We start from the raw sequence: 22,555 nt of genomic DNA, 5'->3' as shown, positions 1-22,555 counted from the left end.
CACATACAATATACAGACCATGCATTGAAATGTATACTTGAAACCTATATAATCTTATTAATCAATGTTGCTCCAATAAAGTGTGATGTTTACTGGAGGAAGGTGGGTTGTGGGAAGTGAAAGAAAATAGGAGGGTTAAATATTGCAAGGAGACTCGACTTGGGGTTGTGAACACACAATAATGTATTGTGGAATTGTCCACATGAAACCTGTAAAATTTTGTTAACCAGTATCACTCCAGTAAATTTAATAAAATTATAAAAAATTAATTGATTGGCCTCACCCTAAAGCTTCTGACTCAATAGGTCTGGAGTGAGGCTCTAAAAGGGGAAAAAGAAAAAATATATGTACCTCCATAGTCATTGCATCATTATTCACCATGGCCAAGACATGGAAACAATCCAACCAAAGTGTCTTTTGTTGGATAATTAAAACAGAGAAGAGGCCCTGGCCGGTTGGTTCAGTGGTGGAGCGTCGGCCTGGCATGCAGAGGTCCCGGGTTCGATTCCCGGCCGGGGCACACAGGAGAGGCGCCCATCTACTTCTCCACCCCTCCCCCTCTCCTTCCTCTCTGTCTCTCTCTTCCCCTCCCGCAGCGGGGTTCCGTTGGAGCAGAGATGGCCCGGGCGCTGGGGATGGCTCCTTGGCCTCTGCCCCAGGCGCTGGAGTGGCTCTGGTCGCAGCAAAGCGACGCCCCGGAGTGGCAGAGCATCGCCCCCTGGTGGGCGTGCTGGGTGGATCCCGGTAGGGCGCATGCGGGAGTCTGTCTGACTGTCTCTCCCCGTTTCCAGCTTCAGAAAAATACAAAAAAAAAACAAAAAAAAACAGAGAAGATGTGGTACCTATACCAGTGAATACTATTCAGCCATAAAAAAAGCTGAAATGTTGCCATTTGTGACACCCTGGATGAATCTTAAGAATGTCACGCTAACAAGAGTGTGGTGGTTATGGGGGGGGGGGCACAAAGAAAACTAGATAGAAGGTGACGGAGGACAATCTGACTTTGGGTGATGGGTATGCTACATAATCGATCGACAAGATAACCTGGACATGTTTTCTTTGAACATTTGTATCCTGATTTATTGATGTCACCCTAGTAAAATTAATAAAAAATTAAAAAATAATTTAAAAAATTTTAAAAAAGAATGTCATGCTAAGCAAAATAAATCAGATGGAAAAAGTCAAGAATTGTATGATTTTACTCATATGTGGAATATAAAACTAAAAGCAACAAATGAACAAAGAAGAAAAGCAAACAAAAATGCATAGACACAGACTACAGAGTGATTGATACCAGAGGGATAGTGAGGCAGGGGCTAGTAGAACAGGGTAGGAGGCTCAAATATATGATGATGGAAGGAGACTTGACTGTGGGTAGTAAACACACAATGCGATATAGAGATAATGTGTTATAGAACTGTACATCTGAATCCTATGTAATTGTATTATCCAACGGCATCCCTAATAAATTCAATAAATCTTTTTTTTTAAATGAATTGATTGACCTCATGTCAAAGCTTCTGATTCAATAGGTTTGTGGTGGGGATCTAAAATTTTTATTTTCAAACCAGTTCTTATTTGATGATGCTAAACGTTGCTGATTCAGGGACTATATTTGAAAGACTACTCTAAACAAATAGCTGCATCTTTCTTATTTGAGTTGCTATGCACATAACCAATGTTTAATTGCTTGTTAATGATGTTGATAAATAAATACAAGGTCCTTCCTATTTATACATGAAGCCCACATATAGTTTCCCAAGAAGTAATGTTAATAGTAACCACAATAATTGCAACAGCCATTTATTACATATCTCTAATTGCCACAATCCTGAGTACCATTATCTTTATTTTTCAATTGAGAAAGTTGGAACTGAGAAAGTTAAGTGATTTGCTAAAGAGTCTGTCTTGTAAATGACAGAACTCTCAGCCAGGTCTGTCTGAAAACAAAGCCACAGTAAACAAAGCAAGCACTCTGATACCTACCCAGCCAGGATGTCAAGCACAGAAACAATTGGAAATGCAATGCATATCCTTTCAACACCATAGCAACAATAGTTAAGGAAAACCACTGTGTTTTAAAAAGGTAAACCGCAGACCTCTTTATTCGCATTTTCAATAACCATACCCATTTCTTTCAATGGAAAGTTATAGTATTTTTTAAAAGGTTTTCACATTACTTTTAGACAAATGGAAATTTTGTAGAAATAATAGTTTTGGAGCTAGCAAAATATACTAACATATCAATAAACCATCGCAGAAAACAAAACTCTTAAAAATTAAAAGAAAAATTTTGAAATGTTTGTGTTTTCTATATCAGATTCTGTGATCATTAAAAATGATGTATTTTTTTTTTCCTAAGGACAGTAAAGTCCTCTCTATCCTTAACTGTGAATAGTTCTTGGCCCATAAAGTGTGTTCAATGAATGTGTTGAATAAATGAATAAATAAACAAAAAGGTGAAATACTCTGTTGGAAACTCAGGAATTTTTCTCAATAATCTAAAATGACTTAGCAGTCATTGTGATCTCTTTTCCTATCTTTTGTAACACATCCTCAAAAATGATAAATCAGGAAAGTAAATAATTCTTTTGAAATGGGGTTGGGGAGGGAGATGTCACTAATTAGTTCCAGGAGAAAACCAAAAAGAAGGGAATTGTTGAACTTAATGAAACAAAAGGGCAGGTAAATCAAATCTTACCAGCCCTGATCGTAAGAGATGCCGCCTTATCCTTGTATTGTTAAAATATCCAGCCAGGTGTTTGTCAGTGAGACTATTATATGCTGCAAGTAATCTGAAAAAGAGAAATGAAAGTATTAAAGTTTTCTAAAGTATTGCTTGATGATCAAGGCAACTTCGGATTTTCTCCAAACTGTGTATAATCTTATTCATCCAGCTAACCAGGCATTCATAACATATTATTTTAGGTTTTATGATAAGACCTGATGTTGTTTATCCTGAAGACAAGTGTGAAAATCAAACACAAACAATTAAATTGGTATAAAGAATTAATTCAACAATAAAAATATGTAAAAAGGCAAAAAAAAAATGTAAAAAGGCATGGGGACACAGAGCAGGAAAGCACCAAGTCCAGTTGTCAGGAATGTTTCCATGGGGGAGACCTGATGGGAAAGTTGGGGGTCCTTCAGAGAATGCTTTATTCTCTTGTTACACACTAAACTCTCCCTCAAACTTACCTCCATTTCCTCAGCAGATTCTTTCTTGTCTTCTGGGCATGATGCACAGTCCCTCCACGACAAAGGACTTTCCCTCACCTGTTGGCTAGTGGCCAACACCTGTGCCGCACAAGCATCTTTTCTCCCAGGAGACTTTTCCTGGCACACTGGGTGTGCTATGTTACCATCCACTCCTCTCCCCTAGACCCTTGAGTTGCATTACACGTCACACAATATGTAATTGTTTGTTTCTTAGTCTCTTCTGCTCTATTTTAAGGCCAGGAAAGTGCATTATTTTTGGTATCCTTATTGATGTTATTTATTGGGTACTTAAATAATTATGTGTTCAATAAATAAAGGCACAATTTTGTTCAGGACTTTCTTACTGGTATAAATTTCTATCTGAGTTTAAGCTCAGCTATTTAGAAGTCTTAACTTTGTCATATAGATCCAGACAACTTCATTAATTCCACATCCAAAACCAAAAAAATTAAATCATTAATCACTTTTGATTTTAGGGTCTGTCATTTGGAGAGTTAAAAGAAAATCTAGGTCCTTGATTACAGTCTATACTGTGCTGAATTGTCAGTCTAAGACTATAAGTAAAGATTTGAAGTGATTTTTGAAAGTTTTCCTCACTTTTTAAATATTATTACCAGACAAAAAACACATACACACATATGCATACATGTATGCAAATATATGCATCCATATATATACTCATATAAACATAAGTGTATGTATAGAGAGACAGAGAGAGATAAAGAGAGCACACATGCCCAAATACAGCCCTAATATAAAGCTGTCTTTGAAACAATACATATACTATTAACTGTAACAAAGATTCACACATCGTATATTTTATAAGCAGCAGACTTTAACTTATTCCAAGACTAGAACAGAAACTCATATACTGAATTGAGTCAATGTCATTAGCAACACTTTGATTTAGCCGTTTGCACTGCCTTAATTACATAGAAATGGTATTGTGACCTTTTCCTATCTCCTTTCTCTTTAATGCCCATCTCAGGACAGTTCCACGCTGTTAAGTGGTAAGAAAATTTTAATTTTGTGCACAAAAGAGACAGAAAAGCAGTTACAAAGCCCAGAAACCAAGGTGCCACAGGAGGGTTGCAGACATATGAACAAGTATGGAAACCATTATTTGGCTGGGTTTATGTAAAAAGACAACCCAAGGGCTTCAGCAATACACATACAAAACTAGCCTTGATAATGCTTTGAAACCATCTTTTAAATGAACTGTCTTGGTGTCCTACAGTTCATCAAAGGTTTCCTGTCTCCAAAAGGTCAACATCGTATCCTTTACCCTTTATGAATCTCAGAACATCTTTTCAGCAGCTCATTTCAGAAAGGTGAGCAGGTGTCTCTCAGTCCTAACAATCATGATTCCACAGTTCACAGATTCTTAAGATAAATCATTATACTGATATCATATATAGTCTTTTGTCTGTTTCTCGGGCTCAAGTTTAAAAAAAAATAAATGGTTTTGGAATAGCTGTGAGTGCTAACACCCTGATTAAAAATAGTAAGGTCAGAAATATGGGACAGCAAGAACCTCAGTTTCCCTGCTGACTGATAAAATATTCCCTTCTTTTAATCCATACTCTCTATCTATCTCTTTCAATATTTAGGTACTAATAATAATGCTTAGCCAGCTTTGGTGCCCACCTCACTTTAATTCTGCTTTCTCAGGCTCCTACTAAATGAATACATGTACATGATATGCCCCTTAGGAACTCTTACTTAAAGTCAACTTGAGGCCCTGGCCAGTTGGCTCAGTGGTAGAGCATCGGCCTGGCGTGCAGAAGTCCTGGGTTTGATTCCCAGCCAGTGCACACAGGAGAGGCACCCATCTGCTTCTCCACCCCTCCCCCTCTCCTTCCTCTCTGTCTCTCTCTTCCCCTCCCACAGCCAAGGTTCCATTGGAGCAAAGATGGCCCAGGCGATGAGGATGGCTCTATGGCCTCAGCCTCAGGCACTAGAATGGCTCTGGTTGCAACAGAGTGGCGTCCCAGATGGGCAGAGCATCGCCCCCTGGTGGGCATGCGGGTGGATCCCGGTCAGGGGCATGCAGGAGTCTGACTGCCTCCCCATTTCCAGCTTCAGAAAAAGACAAAAATAAATAAATAGATAGATGATAGATAGATAGATAGATAGATAGATAGATAGATAGATAGATAGATGATAGATAGATAGATAGATAGAGTCGACTAGATCAGTTAAATGGAAACCTTTGCATGCATCCGTTTTCAAACTTATCCATATTTAGGAATAATGAAGAGTCCAGGTTGGGGTGCCAGGTTTGTAAAGCAGCTCCTGCCACGACTATGGTCACACAACTTAAGGAAGACTAACTACCTGGATCCAGCAAGGCATCATTTTCTTATCAGAAAATGCCTGAATTATTTTTTTAATTTTATTTAGAAAATTTAATTTAATGGGGTCTCATTGATCAATAAAAGTGCACGGGTTTCAGGTGAACATTTCTATTGCATTTGAAGTGTTGATTATGTTGTGTGTTCATCACCCAAAGTTAAATCATTTTCTATCACTGTATATTTGATCCCTCTTTACTACCTTCCCCCTCTGCCCCCACCTGAATTATTTTTAACTGAAATTTTAGATTAATAAATTACAAAAATGGTAACAAAAAGTTGTACTAGAGTAAATTGTATACAAATTTAGTAAAACAGTTGTTACTGACTATGTTTGTTTCCCCCCAAAATTTGAGTATTGAAATTCTAACCCCCTGTGTGATGGTGTTAGGAGGTGGGGCCCTTCGGAGGTGATTGGGTCATGAGAGTGGAGCCTTTATGATTGGAATTAGTGCCCTTATAAACCATGTGAAATGACATCAGGAAAATCTATGAACCAAGAAGGGAGTCCTTACCAGACACCCCATCTTCTGGCACCTTAACCTTGAATTTACCAGCCTCCAGAACTGTGAGAAATAGATTTCTGTTGTTTAAACCACCCAGTGTATGGTATTCTGTTATTGCAGCTGCAACAGGCTAAGACAGTAGTCAATACAAACATTTCCACCATATGCATATAAATGCTGTACTTGTTCTGGCCATCAAACTTCTTTCACAAGGGTTCTGAGCCAAAACCATGGTTTATCTGATGCTTTCTAGTCATTCTTTATGTGGCTTGGTATGGGCTTGTAGCCTCCCTTGCATTTATTTGGTTACCAGAGCTTTACTGACACAGTCACAAACTTAAGAGTTTTTCTGATGTTTCTGCCTTTGTTCTCTCTAATCACTACCACTGATATTTTTTCTTCCCACCTTCCACTCTTTTCTTTTCTTTCTTGCACTGGACATAACCTTGGGCCAGATGAAGTTACCTTGCTCCAGGCTTGGTGACTGAGTTGCACCTTGGGCACTCCACTCCTTCTGTAAATCACCTTTGAATCTATTGTCAAAGCTCAACTTCCTGGTCACACTGCCTCAGTCTTGTGATCCTCTCCTGCTCTCTCCTCCATAGAATCAACAATTGCATTGATCACAGTACCCCCCCCCAGGCCACCATGTCACTCAAAGACCATGCTATTCATGCCAAGTCCCACAACTAACTGGCCAGACCAGTCTAACTCATTGGCTTCTTTATGTGATGAACAAGACTTGTAACTCACCCACTGTTTGCTGGGTGGGGAATGACCCACTCTCTGGCTCAGTGCCTGGGGAACAGTCCTCCAGGAAACAAGTACACACCACACATGGCTATGGTGTCTGAGGATTAGAGTTGTGGCTGCTGAGTCACTGGATATGCTGCCTTCCCAGCTTCAGCCTTTTTACACTTAATACTGGAAAACTTGCCTCCCAACATGTTGAATATAGAAATGGGGCTCTGAAGTAATAAAGTCAGTGATTCCTTTCAATCACTGCACCTGCCCTTAGAGAGAGAGCATCTATCCCATAAAACCCCAACTAAAAGGACAGGCACTTCGATATTATTAATCACAAACTGATTGAGTACTATTTTCATGGCATGCTATAAGGCACAGGGACACATAGATGGCACAGACCCTCACTAAAGAGCTTATAATCTAGTAAAGGGGTGGGGGCAATACATGCACAGAGTGTGTGTGTGTGTGTGTACTTGATTTCTTCCTATGTTATTGGCCAATCCATTCATAAATAGTTATTCAAAGTATCTGAGTGTGCTAATGTCAGACACTTTGCCCTAGGCTGGGGAAGGAGTGTGATGTCCTTAGCCCCTTCTGCACATCACAAAGCCCTTCCACATACATACTCTTATTTGTTTTCTTCTGGGTCTATGGAATACAAATAATATTTATTACAGATCTTCTATGTTCCTTAGAAAAGCTCCAAAACAAGATTATTGCTTAATGTTAAGTCAATCCCAGGAAAACCTAAAATAAGGTATTATGGGTCACACTGATAGAGGAATCTCCTGACCTGCAGCAGTCTTGAACCCCACCTCATCTCCCAGCCTGGCCCTACACTGTTTACCTTGGTAAAGGGCAAGGGATGTGGTGGTAAAGGCTCCATCCAGCTCCAGTTCAATTCTGTCTCCACCATTACTTCATCTGCAACTGGGAGTAAGTGACTTACCTCCTTCTGCCTTGACTGTTCTACTTGCCACAAAACATTCTGCACATGATTATTTATGCATTCTCTAAGAAGACAAAGCTTTTTCCCCACTCCCTTTTCTTTCTGAGCTATCACTACACTTACCTTTAAAGTCCCTTTGTAAGCCATATATTTGATAAGGAGTTAATATATAAGAAAATCATAATGATAGGAAAATATGAATCATGAAATATTCACAGAGAAATGTTATTCTACCTAGCATAGAGAGAGCAAAATTTTAAGTGAGGTTTCTTATAGACAAAAATGAACAAATATATAACGTCCATTTATAATTAGCCATAACATGAGCATAAAAACCATGTACTAAAATCTTTGAATCTTCTTACTCTTTTTTTAAATTTTTATTTAGAAAATTAAATTTAGTAGGATGACATTAATCAATATGAGTACATAGGTTTCCGGTAAATATTTCTATAGCATTTGAACTGTTCATTATGTTGTATACCTATTACCCAAAGTCAAGTTATTTTCTGCCACCTTATATTTGTCCCTCTTTAGAACTCATCCTCCAACCCCTCCCCACATCCTTCTCCCCTGGTAACCACTTCCTTTTTATCTATGTCCATGAGTCACAGTTTCATATCCCACCCATGTGTGAAATGATAAAGTTCTTAGCTTTTTTAAATGTACTTATTTTTTTCAGTATGATGTTCGCAAAGTCCATCCATGTTGTTATAAATGTCAAATGGCATCATTTCTTATGGCTGAGTAGTATTCCATAGTATATATGCACCACATCTTCTTTATCCAATCCTCTATCAAGGGACACTTTGGTTGTTTCCATGTCTTGGCCACTGTAAATAGTGCTGCAATAAACATGGGTGTGCATGTGTCTTTACATAAAAAAGTTGTCAAGATTTTTGGGTAGATAGCCAGTAAAGGGATTGTTGGGTCATATGCTAATTTTTTTCTTAACTTTTTGAGGAACCACTATACTTTTTTCCATAATGGTTGTACTAATTTGCATTCCCACCAGCAGTGAAAGAGGGTTCCTTTTTCTCCACAGCCTCTCCAGCACTTGTTATTACCTGTTTTGTTGATAATAGCTAATGTAACAGGTGTGAGGTGGTATCTCACTGTAGTTTTGATTTGTATTTCTCAAGTAGCTAATGAAAATGAGCACCTTTTCATATATCTGTTGGCCATTTGTATGTCCTGTTGGGAGAAGTGTCTATTCAGGTTTTCTGCATTTTTTAATTGGATTGTTTGCTTATTTTTTAATTGGAAAGTTTAATTTTTAATTGGAAAGTTGCTGAGCTTTGTGAGTTCTTTACATATTTTGGATATTAACCCCTTATCAGAGCTTTTGTTTGCAAATATCATCTCCCATTTAGTTGGCTGCCTATTTGTTTTGTTGTCAGTTTCTTTTGCTGTGCAGAAACCTTTTAGTTTGATATTGTCCCATACATTTATTTTTACCTTTACTTCCCTTGCCTTTGGGGTCAAATTCATAAATTGTTCTCTACGGCCAAGGCCCATAAGTTTAGGATCTATGTTTTCTTCTATGTTATTTATTGTTTTGGATATTATATTTAGGTCTTTGATCCATTCTGAATCAATATTTTTACAGGGGAACAAACTGTAGTCAAGTTTATTCTTTTGCATGTGGCTTTCCAATTTTACCAGAACCATTTATTAAAGAGGCTTTCTTTTCTCCATTGTGTGTTTTTGGCTCTTTTGTAGAAGATAATTTGTCCATATACATGTGGTTTTATTTCTGAGTTCTCAATTCTGTTCCATTGGTCTGTATGTTTGTTTTTCTGCCAATGCCGTGCTGTTTTGATTATTGTAGCTCTATAGTATAATTTGAGGTCAGGTAGTCTGACCTCTCCATCTTCATTCTTTTTCATCACAATTGCTTTGGATATTTAGAGTTTTTTATGGTTCCATACAAACCTAGTGATTTTTTTGTTTTTGTTTTGTTTTTTTAATGACATTGGAATTTTGATGGGGATTGCATTATATTTGTATATTGCTTTGGGTAATATGGCCATTGTTGATTATTTCAATCCATGAACATAGAATGTTTTTCCATTTCATTGTGTCTTTTCATATATATGTATATATATACACATATATACACACATACATATATATACCTGCAATCTGCTTTACACCACACGTTCCTTAGAAGACTTGTTCAGAGAGAATATAAAAACATTTTTTTGACATAACCAGTTTTATTTAGTTCAATTGGTACTTGGCCATTTAAATTAATAAAGTTTGTGTAGTATACTATTCACTCTGCACAAAAGCAGAAAAACACTGGCAGCTAGAAAAACAAATCTATTATCCCACAGCTCTGGAGGATGGAATGTCTAAATGAGTAATCCCAAGGTGTCAGCAGGGCAGCATTCCTTCTGGAGGCTCTAAGGAAGAATTATTTTTCTTTCCTTTCCTACATTCCATGGGCTTCCCTTATTCCTTGGCTCCTGGCCCCCTTCCTCTGCCAAAGCCAGTGATGGCAGATCATCTTTTTCACAACACTGTCTCTCTAGCTCTGGCTCTTCTGCTTCCCTTTTTCTCATATAGGGGCCATTGTGATTACACTGAGTCCATCCAGACTAATCCTGGGAAATCTTAAAGTCAGCTGATTAGCAAGGTTAATTTCCATATGCAGTCTTAATTCCCTTGCTATGCAAAGTAATTTAGTCTTATATTTTGAGGATTACAACATGGACATCTTTGAGCGGCCATTATTTTGTCTACCAAAAAAAAAAAAATTATATGCCAGATGACAGGGAGCAGAAACACTGGATACTGAGTGTAATGGCTATTTGGCTGCAACATACATTGTCTAAACTAAAGTGATCAATCATGCCAGTGACTCCCAGTTTCCAACAGGACACTTCCCAGACAGAGAAAGACAATCTTAAAATCACACCAGGATGTGAAATACAAGTTAGAGCCTACCTTGCTGATCTAAATGTGATGTGCCAAATGTGAGCACTAAAATAAATGAACAAGAGGTACACTGGGAGCATCTCACACAATTTACTTTTTTTTCTCATAACGATAAGAGTATAGAGGTAGCTTACTTTATCTAACATGTGAAAAGACAAATTAATCCACGTTATGTAATTGTATTCATATGAAATATAATTTATTCAGCATTAAACATGTTTCATTAAATCCAACTAATTATTATATAAAACACTAAACAAGAAGAAAATTTTGCCAATTACACTGTGACTTGTCATTGATTGTTAACTGTAAATGATTTTTGTAAAGTTAAAAAATGAAAACAATCATCTTAGTATTGACGTAGCAGGTTATCACGCACGCTTGCTGCTGCACGTATGGAGGCAGGTCTGGGGAAGGAAAACAGGAAGGCATATAGTATATAAGAATATGACAGAGGCCCTACTATTAAGAGCCTCAAAAAGGGATCAGAGAGAAGAATTTTATACATAAAACAATTAAAAGCATACAAATGTGTATTTAAAAACAGTGCTGTTTTGGAACTAGCTCATACTGGCTCCCATGAGATAATTGTTAAAATTTTCAGAAATTTTACAAGCCGTTGTTAGTTTAAAATTGGCCATCATGGGAGTGTTTATATCTCAGAAATTGGCAAACACTACAAATCAAGGCTCTTCTTTTTTTCTGAGAAGATAGTTTAGCAGCACAGTACTGACTAAATTTAAAAAGTAAGTGTCAAGATATATAGCACAGGGGATAAATAGGATAATTCATTACCTGAATCAACATACAGAAGTATACTTTACATACTTTTAATCCAGAAATTAATCTTCTGTATGCAATGTCTGACCAAAGGGGCTCAGAAACACATTCAACAATTTTCTATCCCTAACAAAAAGAACACAAGGACTCTGGCAATTACATTGACATTTTTCCATGACATTTCAATCAAGAAATTTTATGCAAGATATGTCTTTATATTGCCACAAATGAAAAGTTTCAACTCACCTACCAATCTGGAAAAAACTGATTACACCATTTTATGCTTAACAGAATCAAATGAGACTTAGGTGAATGAGCACAGTTTTATTACTAAAGATAAAAAGTCTAATCGAGAGGTGCTCTGCATTTCAGAGGTCACTAAGTCTGCAATTTGTAGAGAATATGATCGTGTTCAAGGAGGGCTCGCATCAAACCTCCACTACCCAGGCCGGCTTCTAGGACTGACAGGTAAAATGCTTCTTCCACAAGTATTTGTACTTGGAAAGCAAGTTAAACAAGTCACGGAATACTGTGGATTGATCACCTTTATGTTATAGTTCACAAGGAACGGGGCTCCATCTCTTGATCCTAATATCTCTCTCATTGTCCATCGGAAAAGATTTGCAAGGTTCCACTAAATTCCAACTCTAGGGGGAAACTCATCACACTCAAGCCACCAAACCAAGGCTAAGATTTTGTATCTCAGTGAGATTCTTAACAAAGAAGTTAATATAATCTAAATTGAAATAACTTCCCCAAATAAAACATTTGAAAGCAGCAGCAATAACCAGAAAAATAAAGCAAAGTTAAACTTCTTACCTTTCCATCACTAAAAACTGCCTCTCTACTACTGATGAGAAACAAAATTTAGGCAATATGTCATCATATACCTTAATTCTTAAACAGGTACAATTTCCCTAGAATTAAAGGCAAATATATCTATATCAAACACCTCCTGCTCAACGGAAATTAATGAAATAAGAAATGGATGTGATTTGAAGCCAAAAGGATTGAGGTCAAATTCTAATTCTACCCCTTACAAGACGGATGGCGCTCAGAGGTTCACTCCTCTTCTCTTTACAATTATCAGGATGAGTGAAATGTGACTACTTCTTAAAGCAGATTATCTAAGTTTATTGATATGGCAATGCTACTACCATATTAAATTATAGAAATTCACAGGTAAAAATGATTACATAAGGTCTAGCCAACTCCCTCCTTTTATAATCAGGAAACAGACGTTCTGAAAGTAGGCATGGTTCATCAGTAAACTCAGGTCAAAGGCCTCAGAAACAATGAATGTCACAGTAATTTCAATAGTACTGCACTTATCCCTTTCCTAGGGTCCTTGTCTCACTGCCTTCCCAGAATATCTTGCATTCGTTTTTAATCACTCCTTGTGTCCCTCTCTTAAGGTAGAGTATGGAGCCATGCTCAGCCAATATTTGTTGAATGAACAAATAAATCAGTTAATGGAAACAAAGTATATTGGTCAATTCCTTGATATATATCCTTTTAAAAAATCCATGTGTAAGGGTCATAACCTTTCTTCTGCTTCAGGATAACAACGGAAAAACACTCTATAACCAAAGGGGTTCACATGCATGCTTTAAATATTGTGGGCTTTTTTAAATGCAAAATGTTCAGTGTGGATGATCATGCTGACACTGTTAGTGCTGTTCTGTTTTGTCACATAAGTGCCCTTGCCATATGCTGTAAAGTTGCATTAAAAAAAAGTTTCCACGGAGGCAAAAAAAAAAAAAAAAAGCCTTTTGAAGAAACTTGAAGACCAATACAAAAGAGGAATTGACACAAGGGTCAATTATTTACCAAGCCTTTATAAGAAAACTGTCAACTGAAGTTAGGCCACAAGTCTCTATTGCCTGCCATTTTATAGAGGGTGACTAAACTTATCATACAAATGATTTTATATTACATTCTTTATTCTTTTTTATTTGTATACAAACCTGCCAGATTTCAGCAATTATACCAAATATTGATTTACAATTTTTCTCAGCTTATTCTAATGATGCAATAAGATGAGAACCATAATATTATTTTATATATAACCTTAATAGAATGGTTTGGAGTGATTAGTGAAAGCAAAACTAGTCTCCAACTGTGCAGACTGCTGGGAGATGATTTTGCAGTGTTCACAGATGAGTCAATAGGAAAGCAGTGCATGGGAGTCAGCAGGCCCAGTCGCACTAAGGTTGACCAGTTCCCTAGAATACATGGTTTGAGCCTCCAAGTTCACCTTTGGAAACTAAAGAATCTTTCATCTTTGAATAGAAAATAAAAAAAATTATAGCCACTTAAAATATATGCATTAAAAGAAAAGTAGCTTATAAAGTAAGAAAGATAATGAGGCTATTTGAAGCAAAGACGACTGAAGTGGGGAGTTCAATTGCCATCACTAACACTTACTGATCACTTAAATATCTGTAGGGGACACAGTAAACACCCTATATGATATGTACTATATATTTTAATTCTCAAAACAACCTTGCAAAGTACTATTATCCTCCCTCTTCATAGATAAGTAAACTGAGGTACAACTCACAACTAGTTAAAGATAGATTCAGGATTCAAACCAGGGACTGTTCTGCTTTAACTACTAAATTGATTGTGTTCTACAGAGTACAGCCAAAGGTTCTACAGAGCTCAGTATGGAGAAGGAAAGATATAAAGGGAGTCACATAAGTGGTTGGTTGGCTTGTGAAAGTTGCTAACAAGGCAGGATCATCACAAACAATGAATGAAAGTGCAGGGATGAGGTTTTGGCTCAATAAAAGGAAATTGTTGAAAGATCAAAGGGATGAGTTATAGGATGGTATGCCCAAAAGTCTTAGAATTGTATGGTTTCATGACAGAAATGGAGGGTTTTAAGGCAGGGAAAGGAGATGAGTTAAATATTCTAACTCTCATTTTGAAACCTATATTTCCTACTGTCCCAGGAAGGCAGACTATGGTAGTTAGGAGTTTGACCTCTCAACTCTGATATACTCAGTTTGAATATTCACTGGATTATTTAGTAGATTAGCAACCAGAGGTGAGAAGGTACCTAACTTGGCAGTAGTTTATATCTTTCTCTGAAAATGGAAATAGTAATAGCACTACTTTAAAAAGTCACTTAAAGCAGTGGTCCCCAACCCCTGGGCCGCGGACCAGTACCGGTCTGTGGGCCATTTGGTATCGGGCCTCAGAGAAAGAATAAATAACTTACATTATTTCTGTTTCATTTATATTTAAGTCTGAATGATGTTTTATTTTTTAAAAATGACCAGATTCCCTCTGTTACATCCGTCTAAGACTCATTCTTAACGCTTGTCTCGGTCATGTGATACATTTATCCGTCCCACCCTAAAGGCCAGTCCATGAAAATATTTTCTGCCATTAAACCAGTCTGTGGCCCAAAAAAGGTTGGGGACTACTGACTTAAAGCATTAAATGAGTCAATATGTATAAATCACTTAACAATTTATCTAGCACATAGTAAATGCTCAATAAATTTTGGACTTTATCATTGAATATACAACTCCTATTCAATTATCAATTTAAACCCAAACTGAAATAATACTCTGCAGGTAAGACTAACTACTTCTTAAAGACTTCTACCATGAGTATTTTCTTTCCATATTTAACTTTACCCATTGGCAGAAAGCCTTCCTTGAAGGAGACAACACTTGAAGTCTATTTTGCCCTATTTGTTCATTAAAGAGTGATTAATCATTATCCTCTTAGAAAGAAGCTCATATAAATCTGAGCAATATTTTGAATTCAGAAAGCCAGGTTCCTTAATTATCTTTCTCCATATTATAAACTCCACGAAGGCATTAACTTTGTTCTATTCACTAGGGCCCAGTATTCCAGTTACACAGAACAATGTCTGAAATGTACTTTTCAATGTGAAAATAAATATTATTTCTTTTTCTGACCTTCAGATGCCTATTTGTCAATATCTATTTTGAGTTAACAAGTTAGAAAATCGTTGTCTTTTAGATGAGATCTGAAAAACTTCCATGTTATTCTACCTATTCTCATATCCACAGCTGATTTAGGCAAAATTAATAAGTAGGTGAAGATTGCCTTGCATATGTTAGATTTAGGGAGTGCTGATATGCTGGGGCTGCCAAGAGTGTAACTATTGAAGGAACAGGGAGTGCTGACAAGGTCCCTGTGAGGCCGAGACTATGAGTCAGAGACCTTTATCAGAAGTTTATGTTTGAAATTTTCCACTGAGCTATACCCCCCCCCCCGTTGCTGCACACGACCTCCCTAGCCAATAGCTAACAGCCACATCTGCTTCTGTAAATGCTTGCTCATCCTAGATAGTCACCCTATAAAAAGGAGCCATTTTAGAAGCTTGGGGCTGCAGTGTACCCTTGCGTGGGTTACCTGCAGTCTCTGTGCAGGTTTGCGGGGCTGCAGTGCTCCCTTGCATGGGTTGCCTGCAGTCCCTGCGCAAGTTTGCAATAAAACTTATAAAATTCACTTTGGGTCTGCTGTAGTCTGTCTCCTGGGATGTAACAAATGGAGGCCCCAGCAAGATAGACCGTGTAAGACCCCTCCTCACGGAGTGGGCTGCAGCAGATGTTGGTAACTGGCCAGCCTCCGGCAGTTGCCATTTGGAAACTGAATTTGGCTGATTCGAAACATTTGGAGTCTCGAGACTGTTTGGTAAGGAAGCTTCCTCTTTGAATATTTGGAAACAGAGCTCTGGTTAGAAAAGGGTGTAGTGGAGCAGGTGGGACGCCACCTGATTTCTCCCCACCCGGTTGGTCGGGGAACGCAGGACGCTGCCTTCTCCCTTTGGTTTTGGTTTAGAAGTTTTGTTTGTTTTGTGTGCATATTTGCTTTGTTTGTCTGCTTCGCTCATTGCTTCCTCACAGGATTCCTTCAAGAGTCAAGGGCCTCTCTGCTGCCCTAACGCCTCTTCAGTGCTTGCTTGATAACTTTTCTGATTTCTCTCACAGGGCACGAGACTATGGGACTCCTGTTGATTCTGCCACGTTGCGGACTCTTTGTGAACTAGAATGGCCAACTTAAGAGCAGACTGGCCAAAACCAAGGATTGCTAGACCCATAGAAAACATAGAGAGTTTAGCATACTATCACCAGCACCCACCTGCAGGCAGGTAGCATGGTCAGTATGCAGCCCAGTATAGCAGCAGAGGTAGAAAAAGAAAAGGCAGCCAGGCTGCAGCTGGCTGCAGGAGAAGCGTCAGGCTCCCCTAACAGTTTCAGGCACTTGCCCCTCCCCCTTGGGCACCGGCTCAAGGGCTGCTCCACTGCTTAGTCAAGCAAAAGATAACAGTGCAGTAAGCTAGAGGTTATCATCACCTTGCTACAGCCCCTGCCCTCCTCTGCTTTGGCTCTGGGAAATCTTTGCCTCCATGTGAAGCCAAATCCGAGGAGAAGATTTAGGGAATTATAGGGTTACTATGTCCCTGAGGAAATTGAGGCCATTCCTTATTTTTCTCTGAAAATCAGTAGTTCATAATCTCTTATTGTAAATCGTACTAAATTTGTACTAATAGTAAAGCATATGGAGTTGTATAGTCTGTCAAATACAAAGACTTCCTTTTTGTACCAAGGATCTGTTGTTGTAAAAAAACAAAAAACAGGCCCTGGCCAGTTGGCTCAGCGGTAGAGCGTCGGCCTGGCGTGCAGGGGACCTGGGTTCCATTCCTGGCCAGGACACATAGGAGAAGCGCCCATTTGCTTCTCCACCCCCCACTCCTTCCTCTCTGTCTCTCTCTTCCCCTCCCGCAGCCAAGGCTCCATTGGAGCAAAGATAGCCCAGGCACTGGGGATGGCTCCTTGGCCTCTGCCCCAAGTGCTAGAGTGGCTCTGGTCGTGGCAGAGCGACGCCCTGGTGGGCAGAGGGTCGCCCCTGGTGGGTGTGCCGGGTGGATCCTGGTCGGGCGCATGCAGGAGTCTGTCTGACTGTCTCTCCCCGTTTCCGGCTTCAGAAAAATACAAAACAAACAAACAAACAAAAAACATTTTCTATGTTAGAAATGTATATGTTATTTCAATAGTCTTTTGTTAATTCTCCTTTTCATTTGCTTTTTCATAGCCTGTGATGTTAAAATTTTAGTTTAAAATATTAGGGGATATATAATAATTCAGTAATTGTTAATTGTTCAATATTAGGTCATAAAACCCAGAGTAACAAATATTACTATTGATTAGCTTAATAGAAGAATTCTTAACATAATAGGTAGAAAAGAGAACTCTAGAAACATAATCCTGAACCTCCACCTGATTTACCACCACAGATCAAATCTTTTCTTTCCTCAGTCTAATAGGCTTCTTTAAATACAGGATTCCCAATTTTGCTCTCTTAGTCAAGCCCCTCAGTGAGATCTTCTGAGCATGGCTTTTAAGGTCTATAATGACCAAGGAAGTAACAGAAAAGGCAAATAAGGCCCAAAAGAAGTCAGGAAATACCAACTTTTGGCTCCAGCGCCCTAGGCGCTTTATAGCATTTAATCAAGACCCTGCTCCAGAGTGGAAAGAAAGGTCATTGAACTGAAGCCTGCCAGGCTTCCCGGCCCCACTGGTTGACACACCTGTGCTATGGAAAGAGGGACATGAGAAGGTAAGCTGCCCCCTTGCTCCATGGAGGGAGAGTTCAGTCTCTTCTAGCCCTGCTCCAGCTACCTGTGACCTGATCTTGCCCAGCATGCTGGGAATTGCCACTGAAGGCCCAAGGACATCGTTCATGAGCCTAAGGTATTTCTTCCAAGTAGAAAATAAGCTCATCTCATTTCTTGTAAACACAAAGGCCATCTCTACTGTGGGTATTGACAATCTGATTTTATTGCTTTATTTAATGTTTAGTATCTCCTTTATTTCTCTTATCTCAACGCCCCATGCCTATAATAGGCTGGGACCTGCTGCTAATTCCAGCTAGAAGCAGTGGTCACTAGGACTTAAACTCTAACTGCAAAGTGTAGAAATGTAACACCCTTTCCCTAAGTTTTCCCTATAAAAACTTACAGGTTTTATAGGTTACTCAGCAAACTGTTCAAAGACTGTCCAAGAAGCACTTCTAGCAGTATACCACCCAAGGACTGACTCCCACATAGATGGGTCCACACACCATGATCCTGACCACCCCCACTACTGCCAAGGTAGAAGGCATACCCGCCTGGGTCCACCACAGCCGGCTAAAGTTTGCAGTCCCAGCAGAGACACCTTTGTGGACAGCGAAGACTGACCCTGCCAACCCTTGTAAGCTGACCCTGAGAAGGACAGCATGCCCTGCTTCAGCCACAAACCAGAAATTAACTGGTCCACGCATGGCTAAAGCCTGAAGAAACTCACTAAGGACCTCCTTTTAATTAGACTTTGGGGAGGGAGGGAAACTAAGGTAAAGGAAAGCCAAGGTAAAGTCATCTTAAGGTTTGATGCATGTACTGCTATGAGTCATACAGAAAGGGGGTGTAGGACCCTTGGCTGAGAGAGAAGCTACAAGGTAAATGAAAATTATATATGTGCTCATAGCTACCACTATAGAATAACCTATGAATATTGGTCATGTGTCCAATAGGCTACTTAGGAAAAGGACACCTCCAAAAAGCAATCTTTAAAAGAGGATTACTTATTACTAACTTAGTCCTCACTGAAGGTTAAGGTTTTTAGAAATTAAGAATTCTGATTAGTTGGAAAGGAACTGTATGGTTTTAATAATAAAAGGTATGAGGTGTAGAGGTACTTTTGAAAGGAAAAGGAAAAAGTAAGTTGTTGTAAAAGCAGGTTATATATGAATAGTAAAGAAAGTTCATAAAAGTTGAAGGTTTATGTAAGTTGCAGAAGGTTTGTGCAAGTTGTAAGAAGTTAGTACAGAGAAGAAAAATACAAGGCAGAAAGAAATTAGTATAAGAATTTATTCTCTTCATCCCCTTAGCTCACTACATTACTTACTACTCTTACTGGACCCCTCGTTTTGCTCATAGTAGGGGGGTCACCATTAGTCCATATATTATCAACTGCCTCATGCAGTATGTACAAAAGAAATTAGCCGTAAAGCTTGTAGTACTAAGGGCACACTATCAGCGTGCCAGCACATACTAGGGAAGACCCCTGACCCAATTAGCTTATAGCTACAGCTAAAGTAGAAAATTCTCATGAGCCCCAGCCTTATACCATTCTCCTCACTGATGAAGAATCAAGGGTTTGATTTATGCCCAAAAGAGATGGGGGAATGTTAGATTCAGGGAGTGCTGATATGCTGGGGCTGCCAAGAGTGTAACTATTGAAGGAACAGGGAGTGCTGACAAGGTCCCTGTGAGGCCGAGACTATGAGTCAGAGACCCTTATCAGAAGTTTATGTTTGAAATTCTCCACTGAGCTATACCCCCCCCCCCCGTTGCTGCACACGACCTCCCTAGCCAATAGCTAACAGCCATATCTGCTTCTGTAAATGCTTGCTCATCCTAGATAGCCACCCTATAAAAAGGAGCCATTTTAGAAGCTCGGGGCTGCAGTACTCTCTTGCGTGGGTTGCCTGCAGTCCCTGTGCAGGTTTGCAATAAAACTTATAAAATTCACTTTGGGTCTGCTGTAGTCTGTCTCCTGGGATGTAACAGCATATACTCAATCTGCCTTTCTTGTGCCTTATCTCACACCTACATGATAATTCTATACATAGTAATTCTTGGTATTGTCAGATTTTTCCTCTTTTCCCCCACTACTTCCTTCTCTTCTTTTTCCACACTCAGCTACTCTCAGGAAAGCAATTGTCAGAATTATTCAGTGCACATACTGAAATGCAGTTTAGGTGCCAGATGTTTTTAAGGGCCTACATTTGTGAAAGGAAGAAAATGGAAGTAGGATTGAGCAGAGGGAGAAGTTAAAATGCATGTAGACCAAGTGCAGCCTTGGCCAACCTGAAATGGCCAAGCCTTTATATCCTTCCATGCTCAGTCACCACTGCGGGCTGCCCAGGAAGGATATGGCCTCAGACAAGGCGGTACCTGGGCCTGAGGCAGACCCTAAGGATGCTGACAGCTGGAGGCTCTACAGACCACTTCTCTATACATGGGAAGCAAGTCCTGCTCAGAGGAGACCGCTTACACTTTAAAAAAAAAAGGCCTAAAACCCAGCCACCAACAAAGACCACACTAATAAAATACCATGTGTGTTAGGGGAGGAAGAGTAACAAATCAACCTCTTTAAAAATCTTCTCATTTCCCTAACATGTAATTCTTATATGCAGTAGTGAGGTTTAAAATAGTAAGGATGGCCCAGGCCAGTTCGTTCAGCTGGTTAAAAGTATCATCAAATGACAAGGTTGTGGGTTCAATCTCCAGTCAGGGCACACACAGAAAGCAACCAAGGAATGCATGACCGAGTGGAACAACAGACTTCCTCTCTCTCTCCCTTCCTCTCTCTGTCTCTCCGAAAATCCATAAAAATTAAGCCCTGCCAGATAGCTCAGTTGGTTGGAGTGTTCTGTCAGAGCACAGAGTTTGCTGGTTTGATTTCCTGATCAAGACACATACAGCTTAATGTTTCTGTCTCTCTTTCTCTCCCTGACTTGAAAGAAAGAAAGAAAGAAAGAAAGAAAGAAAGAAAGAAAGAAAGAAGAAGGAAGAGAAAGGAAGAAAGAAAGAAAGAAAGAAAGAAAGAAAGAAAGAAAGAAAGAAAGAGAAAGGAAGGAAGAGAAAGAAAGGAAGGAAGAAGAAAGAAAGAAAGAAAGAAAGAAAGAAAGAAAGAAAGAAAGAGAAAGGAAGGAAGAAGAAAGAAAGAGAGAGAGAAAGGAAGGAAGAAGAAAGAAAAGAAAGAAGAAAGAAAGAAAGAAAGAAAGAGAAAGGAAGGAAGAGAAAGAAAGGAAGGAAGAAGAAAGAAAGAAAGAAAGAAAGAAAGAAAGAAAGAAAGAAAGAAAGAAAGAGAAAGGAAGGAGAGAAAGAAAGGAAGGAAGAAGAAAGAAAGAAAGAAAGAAAGAAAGAAAGAAAGAAAGAAAGAAAGAAAGAAAGAAAGAGAAAGGAAGGAAGAAGAAAGAAAGAGAGAGAGAAAGGAAGGAAGAAGAAAGAAAAGAAAGAAAGAAGAAAGAAAGAAAGAAAGAAAGAAAGAGAAAGGAAGGAAGAAGAAAGAAAGAGAGAGAGAAAGGAAGGAAGAAGAAAGAAAAGAAAGAAAGAAGAAAGAAAGAAAGAAAGAAAGAAAGAAAGAGAAAGGAAGGAAGAGAAAGAAAGGAAGGAAGAAGAAAGAAAGAAAGAAAGAAAGAAAGAAAGAAAGAAAGAAAGAAAGAAAGAGAAAGGAAGGAAGGAAGAAGAAAGAAAGAAAGAAAGAAAGAGAGAGAGAGAAAGAAAGAAAGAGAAAGAAAGAAAGAAAGAAAGAAAGAAAGAAAGAAAGAAAGAAAGAAAGAAAGAAAGAAAGAAAGAAAGAAAGAAAAAACGAACATCTGGTCAAAGGTTAAAGAGGTTGACTAAAATTTAAATGATCAATTATTTTTAAAAAGTACTCATAATATTTTTTTCACTATTTGTCAGTGTCAAAGTAATGATGCAGGTTCCTGAGTTTGTCCTGATTAGATGAGAAGAATAAATATTTTAGACAAGTGCAAACATTGTGGATAATTTCATTTTTATTAAAGTGGACAACCTCATTTTTAGATTACATATAGGTGGGTCAGTACTAACTTTGTAAAAATACATGAATTTAAGAACAGGTTACCATTTAAAACAAATTAGTTTAATTGAACAAGAAAGTGATTTATGTTCTGGAAACACATTTCCTCTTCTCCCCTCCCAATTGGTTTGAGATTCCTCTGATTATTTTTAGCTTATATTTTACATATTTTTGGTTGACATACTTTGAGAAATTAATCTTAAAGACTTAAGGTTGTTCCCTGACCAGGTGGTGGCACAGTGGATAGAAGGTCGGACTGGGATGCGGAGGATCCAGATTCAAGACCCTGAGGTCGCCAGCTTGAGCACCGGCTCATCTGGTTTGAGTAGGGCTCACCATCTTGAACCCAAGGTCACTGGCTTGAGCAAGGGGTTACTCGCTCTGCTGTAGCCCTCTGGTCAAGGCACATATGAGAAA

At 38.7% G+C, this 22,555-nt stretch overlaps 1 protein-coding gene across 1 annotated transcript in view; it reads right to left on the bottom strand.

The window, feature by feature from the left end:
• ERICH3 (glutamate rich 3) overlaps positions 1-22,555 on the bottom strand; it is a 141,511-nt gene that overhangs the window by 106,400 nt on the left and 12,556 nt on the right. The window contains exon 2 of the mRNA XM_066268881.1: positions 2,702-2,795. Coding sequence (XP_066124978.1) covers positions 2,702-2,795 — 94 coding nt within the window. The remainder of the gene's footprint in view (positions 1-2,701; positions 2,796-22,555) is intronic.

The sequence above is a fragment of the Saccopteryx bilineata genome, chromosome 3 (genome assembly GCF_036850765.1).
Source record: "Saccopteryx bilineata isolate mSacBil1 chromosome 3, mSacBil1_pri_phased_curated, whole genome shotgun sequence".
Lineage (NCBI taxonomy): Eukaryota > Metazoa > Chordata > Mammalia > Chiroptera > Emballonuridae > Saccopteryx > Saccopteryx bilineata.
The sequence above is the reverse complement of the archived record's forward strand: the minus strand, read 5'-3'. Positions and strand labels throughout refer to the sequence as shown.